At 34.9% G+C, this 19521-nt stretch overlaps 1 protein-coding gene across 1 annotated transcript; it reads left to right on the top strand.

Annotated features, from left to right (window-relative positions):
* Window positions 1–533: 533 nt before the first annotated feature.
* LOC111060551 (programmed cell death protein 2-like) lies at window positions 534–13076 on the top strand. Its single transcript, XM_022348225.2, has 5 exons — window positions 534–978; window positions 2974–3134; window positions 5708–6182; window positions 8465–8742; window positions 11972–13076. Exons 1-5 carry the CDS (start codon window positions 871–873, stop codon window positions 12246–12248), a joined length of 1299 nt encoding a protein of 432 aa, XP_022203917.2. The 5' UTR covers window positions 534–870; the 3' UTR covers window positions 12249–13076.
* Window positions 13077–19521: the final 6445 nt, after the last annotated feature.

The following is a 19521-nucleotide window of genomic DNA, read 5'->3' as shown; positions in this document are numbered from 1 at the left end:
TGAGGACTTTTGATATGTTTACCTCCTCACTACCCTAAACAGAACTGCGGGGTCAAAAATTGTCTTCCAAACTTTTCCCAGAATAACACTTCGTTGACTGGGCTATGAGTATTTCAATAACGTGTTTATTATATAATATCATCAAAAAATATCATTGCTTTTAAAACCTTAAACCTCCCAACCTTTCCTTCACCTTTAAAACTTAGAAGATTTGAAATCTCGCAGATCTGAAGAGGAACTGAAAAAAACTGAAGGGGTCGTTTTTTTGTTGCGAAGCACGGGTGAATACTAGTGTTGAATAATATAGAAATGCCTCAACTCATTTAATTTATTTTATTTGTTGTGATATGAGTTGGTAAAAATATTTAGCATCTTTTATGGATGATGTTATTTTCTATGATCTTGAACTACTTTTTTGACACAAGTATTGACTTTGTACAGTCTGCAGAAGCCTAGAAGCTGAACAACTAGGTTAACCTAGAAATCAATACCCTGGTACCCTCGTGGTTGTGTTCTGTTTGTTGATACTTCGTAATAATGGGTTTGCTAGTTTGATTCGTTCATCATTTTTATTCCAAATAGAATAAAATTGATTTCTGATTACAGATCTGTGTCTAGTTAGGCTTACAGTTTCTGCAATTTTAAAAATAGTATATCCCTTTATAATTTTATAACTGTGTTATCCAGGATCAAATAGTTTTCAGTGTAACTGCTTTGCTTAAAAAATAAAAACAATTTATTGCTCCTGTAGCATATTTAGAATTAAATTGATGCCAAAGCTTTTTTAACCGTAATACGATTTGAAAAAAATTGTGACCAAATTAAATAATTATAAAAATGCAATCTTATTTTTAATAGTTGAATCGAGTCATGGCAAAACGTATAAATCGTGTTCTACTGGGGTTTGAAGATGAAGCGATCACTGACAAATATAAAAGTCAAGTAGACTTTACTTGCAATAAAATTGGTGGAAAGCCTGTAAGTATTATGTTTTCAATAACTTAGTCTATAAAATATGGTTAAATTACAACCTACCTAACCTCTTTAATTCCTAATAATTTAATTTTATTTTAAATTTTTGATAAAGTACCTATTGTGGTGTTTTATTGGTAAAGAAAGAACTTGAAAACAAAACTGTGAACAAAAGAAGGTTTTCTCATTACCGTACCCGTAAATTAGTAAAGTGGTCTGGCAATAAAAAGCCTTTCCTCCACTGCACTGAATAATTTTCACGTAGACTACTGCTTTTTTTCATTTCACTGGCTAATCTTTAAAAAAACATTGTATACTGAAACCTTTAAAAAATATCATAGTTATGGTGCGGGAGCTCTCAAAGTCTATCTCTTGGCTTGTATTATAATTGCTTTTCACCCCATCTTGTCCAGTATTCTAAAATGTATTATTTGCATCAGACAGCACGTTTTATGTAAAAGGTGTAGACACCGTTCACATCCATAGAAAGCTGTTTAAAGTAGTCATAAGGATATATTATAATATTTGTTTGGATGGGAACATACGTCCACAAAGTCCCTAAATATATATTTCATTTGCATCAGACAGCACATTTTATGTAAAAGGTGTAGACACCGTTTCCATCCATAGAGAGCTGTTTAAAGTAGTCATAAGGATGTATATGATAGGTGCTTGGAGGGGAACATATGTCTCCACAGGCGCTGGCTAGGTTAGCCGAGATGAATATAGTAAAATTGAAGTAACTTCTCACTTGGAAGTATAAGCGAAGCAGTGATATAGAGGGAGATGGAGAACCAGTTCAGCCAACTACAGTGATGAATAGAGTCATAAAGACAAGCGAGTTTGCCAAGTCTGGAAAACTGGCACAATTGATGCAGTGTTTTTAAAGAGGAAACTAGGTATGCGTATCTTGAAGTGTTGAACACTCACTAAAGACTACAGAACGCTGTCCGCTCTAGTACGGCAACATCTTGGCCGTTGTATCACTACTTTTCTCTGCTCTGCATATTCCTCCTAGCTGAAAGATCTTTTACGTTTTATTCCACGTTAATAAATCTTCATTTATTTTTCCAAGGCGTTGTACCCTTTAATCTGCTCGCTCTACCTGACTGTGCACAGGCTAAATGCTCATGTGGGTATCATCCGTAATAAAAAAGACTAGTCATTTTAATGAGATGACAGTCATTTTCTCTCACTCTTCCTTTCTATAGTTTGCCTTTTACCTGTTCGGCTTATTGTCCCATAGTGAGTTACGTTATAAATCCAAGACCTGATTAAGATTGGTTGGCTATCCTTGTCTGTCACTAGTCAAAGCAAATACTTTATCTTACTTCATATCCGCACAGTTGCAATATTCTTGGTACGCGCTGAAAAAATATAATGAACTTCATTAAAGAAAATTTAATCTCAACTATGAAAAGATATTTTTTTTTTATAAATAGAATATATTGAGATAGAATTGGTCATATTTATATTTATTTATTTATTTATTTATTTATTCATACATTAATCATCATTAATAACATAGGTATTGTTATTGGTTCTAATATTCAGAATCAATCGGTAATGTTACTTACATAGTACTCAGCTCTACATGTAGTTAAAACTTAGCCTCCCTCACAAAGCCTCTCCATCTCTCCCGATCCTCTGCCTACCTTTTCCAGTTTCGAATTCCAAGCGTTCTCAAATCCTGCTCCACATCATTTGTCCATCTTTTTCATGGTTGGACTTCATTTTTCTATTGTATATCAACAATTAATACTAGATCAGACATAATGGGACTACTTGAATCACAGCTATGCACTATAGAAGGCGGTGGAAACGCAAATGTGACTCCATTTGAACTCAATCAATCCAGAAGGCAAGTAGCTTGACTGGTAGCTTGACCTCTTGCTCTGCCTCCGAATAAACAACCATGTAGAATCTATATATTTATTTTATTGTTAGTAGAAGCGTGTTGCCAATAATTCATAATTGACCACTTTTTTATTTTATTTCCAGGATTGGCCCAATGGAGAAAATAGACAAAATCCGACATGTTGCCTGTGCAGTCTGAGTTTACCTTTGGTTCTGCAGATTTATGCACCGATTGAAAACTCATTTCACAGAACTCTCTATATATTCGCTTGCATCAACCCTAACTGTTGGAATCAGAATGGAAGGTAAAATGTACCAATCAATTTGATGTAATCAGTAAATTTTGTTCACCAGACATTATTATTTTTAATTTGTGCTATGTTAAGATGACTTCCATCAAACAATCTCATGGTTGGTAAGATTATCATTGGATGACAAGATGCTATTAGTGTATATATAGCTTCGCCTCTATCCTATTATATTACGCGAGCAATTTCTGTATATCTGTTTATATTTTTATATCTTGTTATCTGGTTATTTATGTTTAACTGATCTTGAAACCGATTTTCACTAAATTTGGAACATAGTAGGTTTATGATATAAAAATTCGATTGCACTAGGTTTCATCCTTGGGAAAACTCGCTGAACGACATTAAAAGGATAATTAATCCTTGGCTGAAATAGCTGAAACTCTTGTCGTCTGCGGATAGTAAAAAGTGAGCGAGTGATTCTGTGGAAAATCAAAATATCGCATCCCCGAAATTCATAAGCTGACATATAGCCAGCTGTAAAATATAAACACGATCATTTTACAGAATTGTGTTCTGTTTATCAATAAATAAAAATAACGAGCGAAGCCCGGTGCCCCGATATTGACTTTAAAACGGCATACAGGCAAGGTGTGGTTCGCGGGGTGATATTCATGGCTTTGCAAAACAACAGCCTTCAGAGACCCTAGACCTCTAGATTCTCTAGATGGAGGAAGCTCCCTACACACAGAGATTCTTAATCAATGAGAGAGTTTCAACGTATCACCAACAATGGAAAGAGCAAGTTGAACGAATTTCAGCTGATACGCTGTGTTGTGCTAAAAGAACCCAACTCCAAAATGCTCCTTATGTATCTTTTCGGATGCAGCACGTTGCTTTTGAGAAGATTTAAAAGAGCATCTGTTGCTTATGGAAAGATACATTACAGCTCATAGTGTATCTTTTCGGATGCAACACGTTGCTTTTGAGAAGATACAAAAGAGCATCTGTTGCTTATGATACGAAAATGTTCTATATTTTTTGAACGGGTAGTATTGTAGTCTAGTAGCCATCCGCCGATAGGCAAAGGACCCGGACTGTACATTGTACTGTAATTTCAGTAAAAATAAGGTGAAATATTACGAAATCAATCTTGAGATATATTTGGTGATGAGTGACCTCATTACCAGTTTAAAATGAGCATCGTAGTCGAGTTGTTTAATTCATTATATGGTATTTAATAAAGCGTTTACACTGATCACTCGAGTCTCATTGGGCACGTTCTGGGAACACGGTAAGTGGTAAATTGTTCCAATTCCAGTGGTAGATTGTTCCATGTCACGTTACTGGTGCAAAACTACTTGTTCCCATGGAACGCCACTTCAAATCTTTGGTTCAAGCTTTTGGTGAAGTTAATTTCCACCAAAGTGTGTCGTTTACTAGCTACGTAAATGAACAAAGGCTGATTTACAAACTTACCTTTTAGAGAAGTGTGAAGTGTGCACTTCATCACTCAAATAATATTCTATAAAGAAGAAATCATTTAACACGAGAGGCTATCAATCATTATTTTGTTGGTTATATTCTGTGGTAGATCTCTTAAATAGTGGGACTATTGAGAGCTCTTCGACGTGGTGCATTGTGAATGCACCGCTGTCACAGTGCGAGGCAGGATTCACTGGTGGTTGGATTTAGGAACATAAACTGAAAAGGTGTGTACAGATATACGCGCCTCCAACACGCTTCGCACTCGCTCCGATCATGAACGTTACGCGAGATGTTGCGCAAGGGTTTGATTGAGGTTCGAAATAAGCTCGAAGGATGATCGCTCCGCTCTTTTCTTATTGTTGACTTCGCTACAATCTAACCTCATAAATGTGGAACTTTCAATCCAGCTGATCGGTTGACAAAACTAAATAAAATATTCTGACCAGGGGTAGCTGGGTAGCCTAATAATACATTATGTCTATTAATTATGTTTATATAATAAATTGATGATAATTATTATGTTTGTTGCATTTATGATGTTTTATTACAAAAAAGGCTATGTCTGTCAATGTTTTGAAAGGTGAAAGGCTTGGTTGGGAGTTCGGCTCCTTTCTTCTAAATTCTAATATGCTGGTACCTATTATTAAAAATAATTTTATATTATTTAATTTTGTTAATTTAATAATTAATTATTAATTATTAATTTCGATAATTATATATGCCAACTCAGAGATCGTAACTATTAACAAATATTACAAACAAAAACGTTGACCGCGCATGCGCAACTATTGGTTAGTTCGACCTAGGAACTAGCCAAGATCGAGCTCTTTTAAACGCTCTGATCGCGTTCCACCACTCCTGCTTCATTACCGATCGATCATCAATCGATCTGCTCGAGTGACGTTCGATTGCGGAGCGGAGCGAAAGTCTGTACGAACCTTAAGAATGGTTACCTTAGGACGCGGACATTTTACAGGTAAATTGTGACTTGGACAATAATTTACCGTGTTCCCAGGACTTATACATTGATTTAATCTTAATTCTACCTTGTTCAAAGACTAATCAATAGATAAATAAAATAAAACACAACACAATAGTATAATATATTTTGTTTTAATATAAGCATTGTCGATTGTTCGCAGTTGGGTATGCCTGAGAAGCCACGTGCCGTGCGGCACAGGGGGTGGCGGCCGTGGCGTGAGTGGAGGCGTGGAGGTGGCGGTGAACATGTCGACTGACTGGTGCGAGGGCGCCGACAATTGGGAGGACGAGCAGAACGGCAACACCATTGAGTTGCTAAGCAACCAGGTGTCGTCAGACGACGACCATGACAAAAGCACGATCGAGTTGCTAAGCAACCAGGTGTCGTCGGATGAGGACCACGACATTACCGCCGGTCTGGCCGAGTTGAACGTGAACCAGCGCAACACTAACGCTAACCGTCGCGGTGGCGGGATGTCAGGAGCCGGGGGTGGTGCCATGGGGCGGCTGCTGTCACCCACCGCCTCCGCCGAGATTGAGGGTGGCGATGAGAGTGAAGTGGTCACCATTGATACGCCGCCCACTGCGCAGGTCAACGTCATATCGCTTTTTGAGCAGGCCGCGCCTGTGCCACAGGTATGACTAGCAATGAATTTTGCCAACAATCAATGAATATTTGCCAAAATATAGAGATAAAATACGAGAACTTCTCATCATACTTGGTCAACATAACCTATTTCTCAAGCAACGTGCGAATATTTATAAATAATTATTATTTATAATATTTTATTTATAAATCTCGCTAAAAGCCAAGAGTCGCCATATTGTTTATCAATTTCATGTGAGGTCTTTTAGGTCTGTTCACAGTGATGTCGATTGAAACTTTCTCAATACAAATCTATATATTGAAATCTATATATACTTCTCATTAGCTATATATTTGTTGTGTATCTGCCATAAGCTAAATAAATAAATAGAAGCCTGTAAAACATGTCATCACTTGCATCATCACAAAATCAAGCACTAGAAGAATGATGCCCGGTTGCAGAGTTGTCACATAAATTTAAAATCAGGCATTTTACTTATGTCAAAGTAAACGATAGCTCCCATAAAAATAAAAACGCCCAATTAGACTCATGATTTCGTTGCACAGTCGTCAGAAAGAGCTTATTTATGTCTCCAATAACTAAAAACGGTCAGTCAAGTTATGGGCCCAAAGTCGTGCTGTTAAATCCAATATCCACTCCCGCCAAATGCATTTTAGAGGTTGTGATAGTTTATTTTTGAAAGATGTTTACGAAAAACTATCTGTATAAGTAAATTATTTTTTCTCCTTATGTTTTTTGAGTTGTTTCTAACCTACAAATCGCTAAATATTGTGAGAAATCTCGCCAAAAGCCAAGAGTCGCCATATTGTTTATCAATTTCATGTGAGGTCTTTTAAGTCTGTTCACAGTGATGTCGATTGAAACTTTCCCTGATGCTAAGACATCGGTTGGATAGAAACATGTAGAAGTGTACTGAAAAGAGTGAATAGAGCTGCAGTGTGACTTATGTGTGATGCTAATTCGAGATATAGCTAAATGGGCTTCAGCAAACGACTGTGTAACGACCAACCATTTATGTCAATGATTTTAAACTATGTCTCACATAGCTATGTTTGATTTTATGTAACGACACTGCAACCGGGCATGAGTTGATTAAATTGATAAATGTATTTACCTGTTACATGATTGAATTTGTTTTATTTTTGTTGGCATCAGACACATAAATATACAGTCGTTGTATCACTATTTCTTACTCCTCGATATGAATGCCAAACTAAAGCGATAAATCTCCATAGTAGGTACTGTACGAATTATTGATTCTAATTTTTGAACTGTTTTGTTTATTTTGCCAGCACAAGGTTTTGCTGGTAACGCCAATTAATTTTAAGAGATTCAACATATTCTATGTACTTTCAAGTTGAAGAGACTTGAAATTTTTGACAATATTATACTTTATTTCAATAAAAATTATTATTTTACAGGAGCATGCTTACGTGTGATAATTTTTATTGAAATAAAGTGGAATAATGACAAAATCTCAAGTCTCATCAATTATGGAAAAGTTTCACAACATCAACATTCACTTCACAAACTTTATCAACATACTTTCAAGTTATTTTTTCCACATAATTATATTATGTATTGTTTTTGTGTTATCTGTATTATAATAAAAGAATAAAGGAAAGAACTGGCTTATACACGTACAGGATAGGAAATTCACGAATGACGCGTCATCATGTCTGAACTATTGGACTGATTAACTTGAAATTTTGCATAATATCCTATTATATTAAGCGAACAATTTCTGTATATCTGATTATATTTTTATATTTGGTTATTTATATTTATTTATTTATGTCCAACGGATCTCGAAAACGGCTCCAACGATTTTTACGAAATTTGGAACATAGTAGGTTTATGATATAAAAATTCGATTGCACTAGGTCTCATCCCTGGGAAAACTCGCTGAATGACATTAAAAGGATGATTCATCCTTGGAAAAACAGATGAGACTTTCGTCGTCTGTGGATGATGAAAAAGTGAGTGAGCAAGTGCGTCTGTGGAAAATCAAAATATCTCAGCTTTAAAATATAAACACGATCATTTTAAAGAATTGTGTTCTGTTTATCAATAAATAAAAATAACGAGCGAAGCTCGGTGCCCCGATAGATTATTTATTTACCGAAGATTTTTATAGGCCTATTTCAAATTCTTCAAGATTTCATTGCATCAAGTTTTCAGTTTATCAAGTGTTAAATTGGACCCTTGCGGAACACGGCTTACCTGCTAGTTTTCAATAAATGAATTTTAATTTGAAAAAAATTAAACGCATTTTATTTTGTATTGAATTGAGACATGTTGACTTGTCAGGTGCCGTCGTCGAGTCTGTACTTCTCGCCGTACTTCATCTCGGTGGGAGAGGAGGAGCGGTGCACTTCCAACAGTCCGACCAACGCGGAGCATGTGAGAGAGCTGATGCACGGATCGTCGCATGCGGTGGACGGTGGCAGTGGTAATGGTGGCGGTGGTATAGGAGGCAGTGGCGAAGTCAGCTGCGAAAAGTACGAGCGTAGTCTGCCAGCGCACGGTGACAAGATGTTCCACACCTTTCTCTGTCGGATACAGTCCAATCCTGGACAGTTGTTGAGGTTAGTCCATTGTACCGTCGAGATCAAAATAACATCTGGAGAGATACTAATGATTGACTCAGCAGTGGTGTTCCTAGTTTTTCAATTGATCCTCAACTTCATGTTAACCTAAACAAGATTGTAAACTATTTTTGAGTATTTTTTTTGAAGCTTCAATCCAAATTGATGAGTTGCGATAGAATAAAGATATTATCCAGTACCCTTTAAAATGTCATTAGTGCATAACATGTTACAACTCAAGAAAACAATAAAAAATTTGGCAATGTCAAACAATTACAATTACAAGTTTGAAAATTTGACAAAAAAGTTTGTCAATCGTTCCTCAGCTTCCTTTCCTGTCAATCTAAACAAGGCTGTAAATTATTTTTGAGTATTTTTTGCCGCTTCAATTCAAATTCATATAGTGAGGTCCACGTTATAATGACAGTATTTGATCAACTTTAGTTTTGCTATCCTTGTCTATCATTTGACAAAGCCGGTGGTACTATCCTTTTCTAGGTCCACAACCATGCCAATTATGATTTTGACAGTGTAGAAATATAATTAATTAATGCAGAGAATCGGCATCGCTATTCTTCTATCTTTATCCACTGCCATTATAACGTGGACCTTACTATAGGTAGAAATAACATAAATAGCCAATACCCTTCAATATGTTATTAGGCCTAGTGCATAAAATGTTTCAACTCATGAAAACCATTTTCAAATCTCATAGCTCTCATGTCTTTTATTTGAAAGGGGCTCTCATGAATTGAAACTTTCCATGTACAATAAAATATAAAATCTTACAGATATTTTCATTTATCTCAACTTATGAATTTAAATTGAACATCAAATTACTCAAAGAAGTATCAAGTTTATGATGATGTATTATAAGTGTTATATGTGCCCTCCTTTTGAGGCTCGGACGACATCAACCCAAATTCATCGCAGACTGTTCGCAAGATGTCTTCTCGGACTGTAGGTACTGCATCAGTTATCCTGGGTTTTAGCTCCTCAATATCAAGTACTAAGGGAGGAACAAGATCGTATTTATGTTCCTCCCTCAGCACTTGATATTAAGGAGCTAAAAACCAGGATAACTGATGCAGTACCTACAGTCCGAGAAGGCATCTTGTGAACAGTCTGCGATGAATTTGCCTACCGTCTAGATGTCGTCCGAGCCTCAAAAGGAGGGCACATATAACACTCATAATACATCATCATAAACTTGATAATTCTTTGAGTAATTTGATGTAAAATTGGTTTGTGTCCACAATTTTTTTTTTTAATAAATATAACTGTTTAAAATTACTCAAATAAAATGTTCCCTCTTCAATAAAACTATCCGTCAACTGGTTGCTAATGGCAACTTTAAGAATTGTTATGTGTTAATGTTACTTTATGTAAACGGATTGCAACGTTAGTAGACTGTCCACTAACTTTGTATGGATTGTATATACAATATATTAGATTAGATTAGCGTTCTTTAATTATGCAGATTACAATATACAGAGTGGGTGAAAAGTCCGAGAACGGCTTAATATCTCATACACAAAGGTTATTTGACGGTGAGTGTGATTGGGGATCCTACTAAAATTGAAAATACTACTTTACTATGACTTCAAAAATGTGGTCCGCCATCTTGGATCCGCCATATTGAATGGAACTTTATTTTTTTTAAATAGGAAGCTGGTCATGTGATACATGATTTCGATACGAAATTTTAAGAAAAAAAAGAATGGCGAAAACCGCATATCGATATCTCAAACCGTTTGGAAGATATTCACATTATTAATCAATAATATTCAAAGCAGAAAGGAGAGAAAAAATTCGAGAACGGCTTCATATCTCATACACAAAGGTAATTTGATGGAGGGTGTGATTGGGGATCCCTCTCAAATTAAAAATACTACTTTACTATGACTTCAAAAATCTGGTCCGCCATCTTGGATCCGCCATATTGAATGCAACTTTATTTTTTTAAATGGGAAGGTGGCCATGCGATACATGATTTTCATACGAAATTTCAAGAAAAAATGAATGGCGAAAACCGCATATCGATATCTCAAACCGTTCAGAAGATATTAAAATTATTAATCAATATCATGCATATCAGAAATGAAATAAATAAGTGGAATTGATTAATAATGTGAATATCTTCTAAACGGTTTGATATATGGTTGTGCGGCTTTTACCATTCATTTTTTCTTGAAATTTCGTATCAAAATCATGTATCGCATGACAACCTTCCCATTTTAAAAAATGAAGTTGCATACAATATGGCGGAGCCAAGATGGCGGACCAGATTTTTGAAGTCATAGTAAAGTAGTATTTTTAATTGTGAGAGGGATCTCCAATCACACTCACCTTGGAATCACAATCTTTTATGAGATACTAAGCCGTTCTCATACTTTTTTCTCTCCTTTCTGCTTTGAATAGTATTGGTTAATAATGTGAATGTCTTCTGAACGGTTTGAGATATCGATGTGCAGTTTTCACCATTCATTTTTTCTTGAAATTTCGTATAGAAATCATGTATCGCATGACCACCTTCCTATTTAAAAAAATGAAGTTGCATTCAATATGGCGGATTCAAGATGGCGAACCAGATTTTTGAAGTCATAGTAAAGTAGTATTTTCAATTTGAGTAGAGGGATCTCCAATCACACTCACCTTGGAATCACAATCTTTTATGAGATACTAAGCCGTTCTCATACTTTTTTCTCTCCTTTCTGCTTTGAATAGTATTGGTTAATAATGTGAATATCTTCTGAACGGTTTGAGATATCGATGTGCAGTTTTCACCATTCATTTTTTCTTGAAATTTCGTATAGAAATCATGTATCGCATGACCACCTTCCTATTTAAAAAAATGAAGTTGCATTCAATATGGCGGATTCAAGATGGCGAACCAGATTTTTGAAGTCATAGTAAAGTAGTATTTTCAATTTGAGTAGGATCCCCAATCACACCACTTTTCATCCACTCTGCATACTGGCTTAAGCTGGATTCCCACATATCAGTGAAACTGAAAGTAACTGGTAATTGTTGTTTATATTAGCTGTTAGTCTATTCATTATTTTGGTAACATTAGCTATACATTTTTCACTATATATTAATTTATAAGATTGTTTTGTATTACTCTCAAATTGGATTACTTTTATATTATTGAACTAATAAAATTAACCTATTAAATTGAATTAATGCCATTAAATTTGTTTTAATATTTTACTAATTAAATTGACAGGTATTGCCGCGACGGCGGTTCTCCGCTGTTCCTGTACCCACCGCACGACCTTCCCTCGCGCTGCCGCTATTGTCACGGCGAGCTGGCTTTCGAGCTGCAGCTGCTACCCACCATCATCCCTCGCCTACGCCTGGTGACGTCATCGACCGGCTCAGTCGACCCGGCCGAGCACCTCGAGTTCGGCTCTGTCTTCCTGTTCGCTTGCCGTCGCAGCTGCTGGACCCTTGGTGACTCCTTTCGCGAGGAGCAGCTCTACGTGCAAGTCGAAAAGATTTAGTTTCTGTGCCGGGTGAATATTTTTGTTTTTCTTTATTTTCGTTTATTTTAATTTTGTTTTCCGGTGAACATTTCTAATTTATTTCAGTTCAATTTGTTTTTGTTTATTTTCGTCCCGACAAATATTGTCTCCAAGTCAATATTTATACTGTATTCAATGTTTTCTATCTCGAACATTTTTGATAAAATCTCCGATTTTGTCTGAAACTTCTAATTTTGTCTTCTGGGGAATATTTCTACTTTATTTCAATCTCATGTTTTCTATTTCGAACATATTTTTTATAATATCATTTGATGAATAACCCATTCTGTACTTTAGTTTTTCCGTTCACCATCTCAAACATATTATGAGAAAAATATCAATTTCGTTTTCTGACGAATAGCCTAAGAGCAAGTCGACGTGTCTACGTGTAAGTCGAGAAAATAATTCAGGTCCAGTGCCCGTTAAATTTTTTTGTTTATTTTCGTTTCCGGCATCTTGTAATTTTGTCTCCTCGTGGATATTTCTACTGTAGGTCTACTGTAACATTTCAATGTTTTCTGTCTCGAACATATTTGAGAAATTTTCTGATGAATAACCTATTCCTTCTGTACTTCTGTTTTTCCGTTCACCATCTCAAACTTATTTGACACCGATGCAGTGACATGTAGAGGTGCGTACAGATATACGCGCTACGAACACACTCCGAACATGACTGTTACGCGAGATTTTACGCAAGGGTTCGCTAGAGGTTCGCAAGATTATCGCGCGCTTATTGTATTGTTGACTTGGCTACAGCCTAACCTCACAAATGTGAAACGTTCAATCCAGCTGATCGGGTGACAAAACTAAATAATAATTATCATATTCTGACCAGGGGATAGCTGGGTAGCCTAATAATACATTATTTTTATTAATTATGTTTATACAATAAATTAATAATAAATATTATGTTTATTGCATTTATGTTAATGTTCTATTACAAAAAAAGGTTATGTCTGACAATGTTTTGAAAGGTGAAAGGTTTGGTGAAAGGTTGGGAGTTCGGCTTCTTTCTTCTAAATTCTAATATGCTGGTACCTTTTATTAGAGATTTTTTTATAATTTGATATTATTTAATTTTGATGATGTAATAATTAATTATTAATTTTGATAATTTTATATGCTAACACAGAGATCGTAACTAATCCAACAAAAACATTAACCGCGCAACTATTGGTTAGTTCGCCCTATTGGTGTTTCGGATATACACGTTAAGCCGTCGGTCCCGACTGCCTAAAAAGCAGTCGTTAGGTCATGTCAGAGGCCCTGAAATTGATCAGTTGCGACCTGAAAACTCTGACACCAGACATGAGCCAGCCAGGTCACTCGATATTATTATTATTATTTATTTTAGTTCGCCCTAGGAACTTGCCAAGTTCGCGTTCTGCTCTTGCTCGCAGCGATCATCTTGCGATCTGCTCGTGTAACGTTCGTTTGTAGAGCAGAGATTAGGTCTGTACGCACCTCAGAGAGGAGGCCCGAAAAGATTTATGTTCACATGAAAACAAATGAAATGGGATCATCTAACCCTAAATATAACTTCGTTAGAGGTTTTAAGGACATGATTCAGAGCTACTTGACGTATATTACATTGAGCAATGTCTGCCGGGGTTTTAAATCTGTGTTAGGTCTTTGCACGTTAAAACTCATTTTCTGGGTTGATCCAAGTTGTATAAATTCGGATCTTGGATCAAGACAATGTTAAGTAGCTTCGGTCATCTAATTTAAGCTAATTTATACCGGTTGGTGCAACCATAGATAGAAGATAGCATTTGTATTATTTAGTACAAGATACAATGCTCTTCAACATATGCTATCTTTTCCCTATGATGCAACGCAGCATTAGCCGAAATTATTAACTATTTACTTTCAAATTACTCACTTATTATTGAACGCACTCTTTATTTTTCAATTTTCGAGAAACATTGCAATCGAGAAAATGTGTCAGATTTATAATTCCTTAAATCTGTCCTCGTTGAATTTAGTTCAGCCGTTTGCAAACTGTAATTAATTTAGAACATCTAGTTTATTTGTTGTAAATTTTAAACGTGTAGACTTTACAAACTACTTCAAGGTTTCTCATAAACGTTTTTCATTCATTGCTTTGATATTCTTGAAATTAATCACTTATTATTTAACACACACATTTATTTTTCACTGTTTCTTATACTCCTACAAATAATCTTCTCAATTATTTTTTGTTTTCATGTATTATGAATTTTCATCTTATTGCTACTTACCTATTTGGTGGTTGATTTAACAAATTGAAAAAAATCAATTTATTTATCGTGGTGATATTACGATTATGAATGAGTCTTGTATTGATTTAACAAATTAAAAAAAATCAATTTATTTATCGTGGTGATATTACGATTATGAATGAGTCTTGTATTCATCAATTTCTCTGAACGAGTCAACGTTTTACCCATTTTTTATATACTCCTTTTCAAACCGAAACTTAAATATTATCGGTCTTATAATCTATATTATGTCTTGATATTCTACAGTCTGTATATTCTAGTTTCTCCAGTAACTTGATGATATTGAATTGTTGTATCAATCTCTTTTTCAAGGGGAAAAATAATATTTATAGATTTGAAAGTATAATGTTCATTCAGGTTTGATTCGAACACACGTTTTTCAGTTTTAGAAAATATGATTCCATTGTTAGTTCTATCAGTCAGTAACTTCTAGTGCTGCAAAACATAAGAACTGCGGATCAGTTGATAAATTTTGTTGGGTTTTTGCTCTGTCACCTGGAACGTAGTTTGTTTCGTTATCTATTCATTTAGGCATTTTTGGAAAACGAAGTAATGCTTTTTGAGGGTCTGGTTGGTTTCATTTCAGTTTTGGATGTAATGTGAATCTATAAAAAATATATTTATATAGTGATGAAAATAATTTACTATGACTGAAGTCACTCTGAGTCGATTTTTGCTCATTTTAGCACAGTAATTGAGAATTGTGATCTTTATGAATATTTAGTGAGAATACATCTGAAAATTATAGGCAATCCAAATTTACTGAAAACTTTGAACACCTCACTCCAATTTCTCATTGTTACCATTGCCACATCATAATTCATTATTCCTAATTATTTTTGTCGTTGTATTTGTTCTCCTCATGCCCTTAAACCGTATTTTTTATATTTAACCATTTGTATTTCAAATAGGTCTTTATAAAATACGAGCAGGTGTAACCCGTGCTAGCAAGGGTCTGTGAAAACCACTAATAGATAGCATTACAGTTTGATGCTAAATATTGAAAGTATGTTATCCTTTTATCTTTCCTTTAGATCTCCAAAAATTGTCAATGGAAAGATTGGTTAGATATGAAAATACAGTAATAATAGTGAGAATAATATGCAAAAATTCAGTAATTATAAAATACCGGTATGCAAAAATATATTTCTTTTGTGACTAACTGCATTTTGAGGGCTAGTTCCCTCCGTTGTAGTAACTCCATTGGAATCTAATGACAATCAATGTATTAAAGTTGATTATTTCCCTGTTAAATTTGCCCTTGAAAACTTCTAATTGACCGAGCGAAGTGAGGTCTAAGATTCAAGTCGACAGTTTGACATTTCTCTTAATGTTTAAATGTTTATAATATGTTTTTATGTTGCGCATTTACGGCGAAACGCGGTAATAGATTTTCATGAAATTTGACAGGTATGTTCCTTTTTAAATTGCGCGTCGACGTATTTACAAGGTTTTTGGAAATTTTGCATTTCAAGGATAATATAAAAGGAAAAAGGAGCCTCCTTCATACGCCAATATTACCGTAAAAATCAGGCTATAGAATTATTCATCATAATCAGCTGTCGAGTTGACTATAAATTGCATTCCATGACGCATGCAATTCAATATCTCAATGTAACTTGGTAAAAATTTAACAGCTGTGTAGACTTTAAATTGCATGCATCATTGCATGCAATTTTATGCACTATTAAATAGGATGCAAAGAACTTATAACAGCTCGTCTGGGTGCCCAGATGTCTTCTGGTTTTCTCGCGCTAAATTCTGGAAAGCGTTATATGATAATTAAATCTTGTGTAAGCATGATCTGATCAAATAAATAGTTAGTGTATCAGTGTGGAAGTGCTTATGGTTTGGGACGTCGTTATAACTGCGCGAAGTCTACTGTTCACAGAACTACTAGTAGTTTTCTATCTACACCAATTTGTCCATTTAGCTGTTTCTCATCAGCGTTTTACGAAACTACCACAACCTCAAAATATGATCATATCTTGAACAATTTTTCCAAGGTTCACCTGTACGCGGTACCCTTGTTATGCTCGATATTCCCTTATTCAATTAGTAGTTGCACATATAGAGAGTGAGTCATATGTTTGGGAACCCTTCAATAAGTTAGAGACTGTTGTAGATATAATACTGTTACTTCCAGGATAAGTTATTGGTCAAATACTCTACCTTTTGACGTACAACTGAATTTCAACGCCTCATAAGGGGATGACTTAGGGGTGGCTTACAACCCCTAAAGTCACCCCCTTATGAGGGGTTCAAATTCAGTTGTACGTCAAAAGGTAGAGTATTTGACCAATAACTTATCCTGGAAGTGACAGTATTATATCTACAACAGTCTCTAACTTATTGAACTCATGAGGGTTCAGTCTCCAATCAGTCTCTACATCAGTCTCCAATGAGGGTTCCCATACATATGACTCACTCTGTATAATGTGCATATAAATCGAATAAGTACTTTTCAATATTTCGTATTTGTTAAATAAATGATAATAATACTAGAAGAATGATTATTTCTTCATTCGGAATACTAGTTTGTCGTAGCCTACATTATAGATTGTTCAATTCATAGAGCTTTGATGCTGGGTTGCACCACGCTTATTTAGTTTTAATTAATTACATTTCAGTAATATGCTTAGCAGGAATTACCATCTGTATTGATACAGTTTTCATCTCAAACTTTGTTATTTCCCCAATATTAAAAGTTGTTTTTAGGTGCCACTAATTATTATTATTTTGTGTTGGGTTTATTTGAAACTAATCAATATTTACAGTATAGGTGTGCTAGCTAGTATTTTTTTCAAAATATATACTCTCATTTAACTACATCACTGGTAAAATATTTCTCAATTACATTCATCTCAATATATCAACACTGAGCTTCAGCTTCCAATTTTCTTAATAATCATCAAAATCTTTTCTCATAGCTTCTACTCATTTGCATCTTTAGCCTTTTCGATCATTCCATAATTTTCATCAATTTATCTTCCATTGTTAGTAAAATATTTAATCTAGGTTTCTATAAAACCGTTGTTAGACTACAATGTTGAAAACAATATTGCCTGTTATGTTACAAAGGATTCTTCTTATTGTATTTAGAATAGCGTTGGTCAATTGTCTCTTAATGAATATGATATTATATATTTCAAACATAATTTTCTTAGATTAATAGTGGAAAAAGAGTTGCCATGTACTTATGACTAATAAATGTATTGTAATGAGTTGAGATAGTAGAGACGTTCTATTTGAATTCTATGATCGTCAGTTTTAATGTGTGATAGCTACTATAATGTATTTAATCAGATGTATAGAATCAATCTGCCTCAAGTTTGGTGCTTTGCAATGTTCTATGTTTTATTTAGAGTATTCTCTGAGAATGTCCTATGTATGCTTGATAATATCTTCTCCCAGCAATTCATATCATTTTCAATATAATCTTTTCTCACATTTTCATCGCCCCATCCAATAAAAACCGAATACAAAACAAGTTGAAGCTACAAAATCTGAATTATTCAAGATATTACACTTTTATTATAGTGTATAGCATCTCGTCCATACTTCTGGTTGAATTTTGGAAGAATCGGTTCAATTATTTTAAATTGTCGAGTTGATTTATTACGTACTGTGGATTTGAATGATAATTTTTCAGCAAAAAATAGTGATATCATACAAACCTAAATCAAAAGGTTTGTTTTATCTCAAAAATGTTGTTTCTGACATACTCTTGTCACTTTTTTCTCTTTACTGTACTAGTATTAGTACAGCTTTTCTCTAGAATTTTCTCCATTAATTACTCCAACAGTTTTCTCTTGCGATTAAGAGATTCCAAAAATCTTAAGTGCTATTTTAATTAGTATGCAATCTGTGGTTTCGGATCTCTCTTAAGCTGCGTACACATATACGCGCCTCCAACCCACACCGAGCACGCTCCGCCCTCATTCCTCCATCGCACCGCAGTCGCTCCGCCCCCGCTCTGCATTCGCACCCATCATGAACGTTACGGAAGATGTTAGATCTTCTCGCGTTCCCCGGTCGAACCACTCTTGCTCCCCGGTCGATCATCAATCGCTCTGCTGGAGTGACGTTCGGTTGCGGAGCAGAGCGAAAGTCTGTACGCACCTTAACACATGATAGATTGCATTGTTATGAAGTTATACATTCCATCGTAGAGTCTTTGTGCATTGTGGAAATTGTTGTCCTAGCTACCAGTATCATATCTTATCAGATTAGATGAGTAGTTAGCTATTTTTTGGCTAGTACTGATAATATTCACTTGTAAGCTTCTGTGCTTCAAAGTCACCTCTCATTGACTTGGGTCCAACCTGAAAAATAAGTTGATTCATCTCTAATATTCACAAGTCTGGGACTTCTGTTGGCATTGTTTAAAAAAGTGTAGCCTAATCACTCTGTTTGATACATCTCTAAAGTTTGAATAGATTTTTATCCGTTTAATAGTTCTTCAAAGGTTATTATTATTTGATTGCTTCTTAACGATTACTCGATGTCTTGTTATTCTTCAATTTCAAGTGAATTTCTGTTTTTTTTTGTCATTTCATCACAATTCGCCAAACGTCATAGAACATTTCAAAAACACAGCTTGTTGTTGAAGTAATTGAAAGTTTGCAGAATAAGGATTGTTGATAACTATGTCCACTAGGCTACTTGCTTTTGCACGGATTTTGAGCCTAGGTAAATTTAATGATATTTGAATTTTAATATTCTCTTGAAAAATATGTCATAACTATTCCATTAGAGTAAAATAATTTTCGTGTTGTATCTAGTCTGATATTTATTTTGTACGAAAATAAACTGAAAATCATCAACTTGTATTTATTTACTTGACTTCCTTCCTAAGCTTTCTTTTGATTCTCTTTCCACTGAAGTTGAAACATAGGTTTCATCAGATATTTAGATGAGGAATTATTTCAGATGTTCAATATTTGAAGAGGATAGAACAGTTATTTGGGAGATAGAGGAAAAGAGTAGAT

This window comes from Nilaparvata lugens, chromosome 1 (genome assembly GCF_014356525.2).
Source record: "Nilaparvata lugens isolate BPH chromosome 1, ASM1435652v1, whole genome shotgun sequence".
NCBI classification, from domain to species: domain Eukaryota; kingdom Metazoa; phylum Arthropoda; class Insecta; order Hemiptera; family Delphacidae; genus Nilaparvata; species Nilaparvata lugens.
This window is presented reverse-complemented; position numbering and strand designations above follow the sequence as displayed.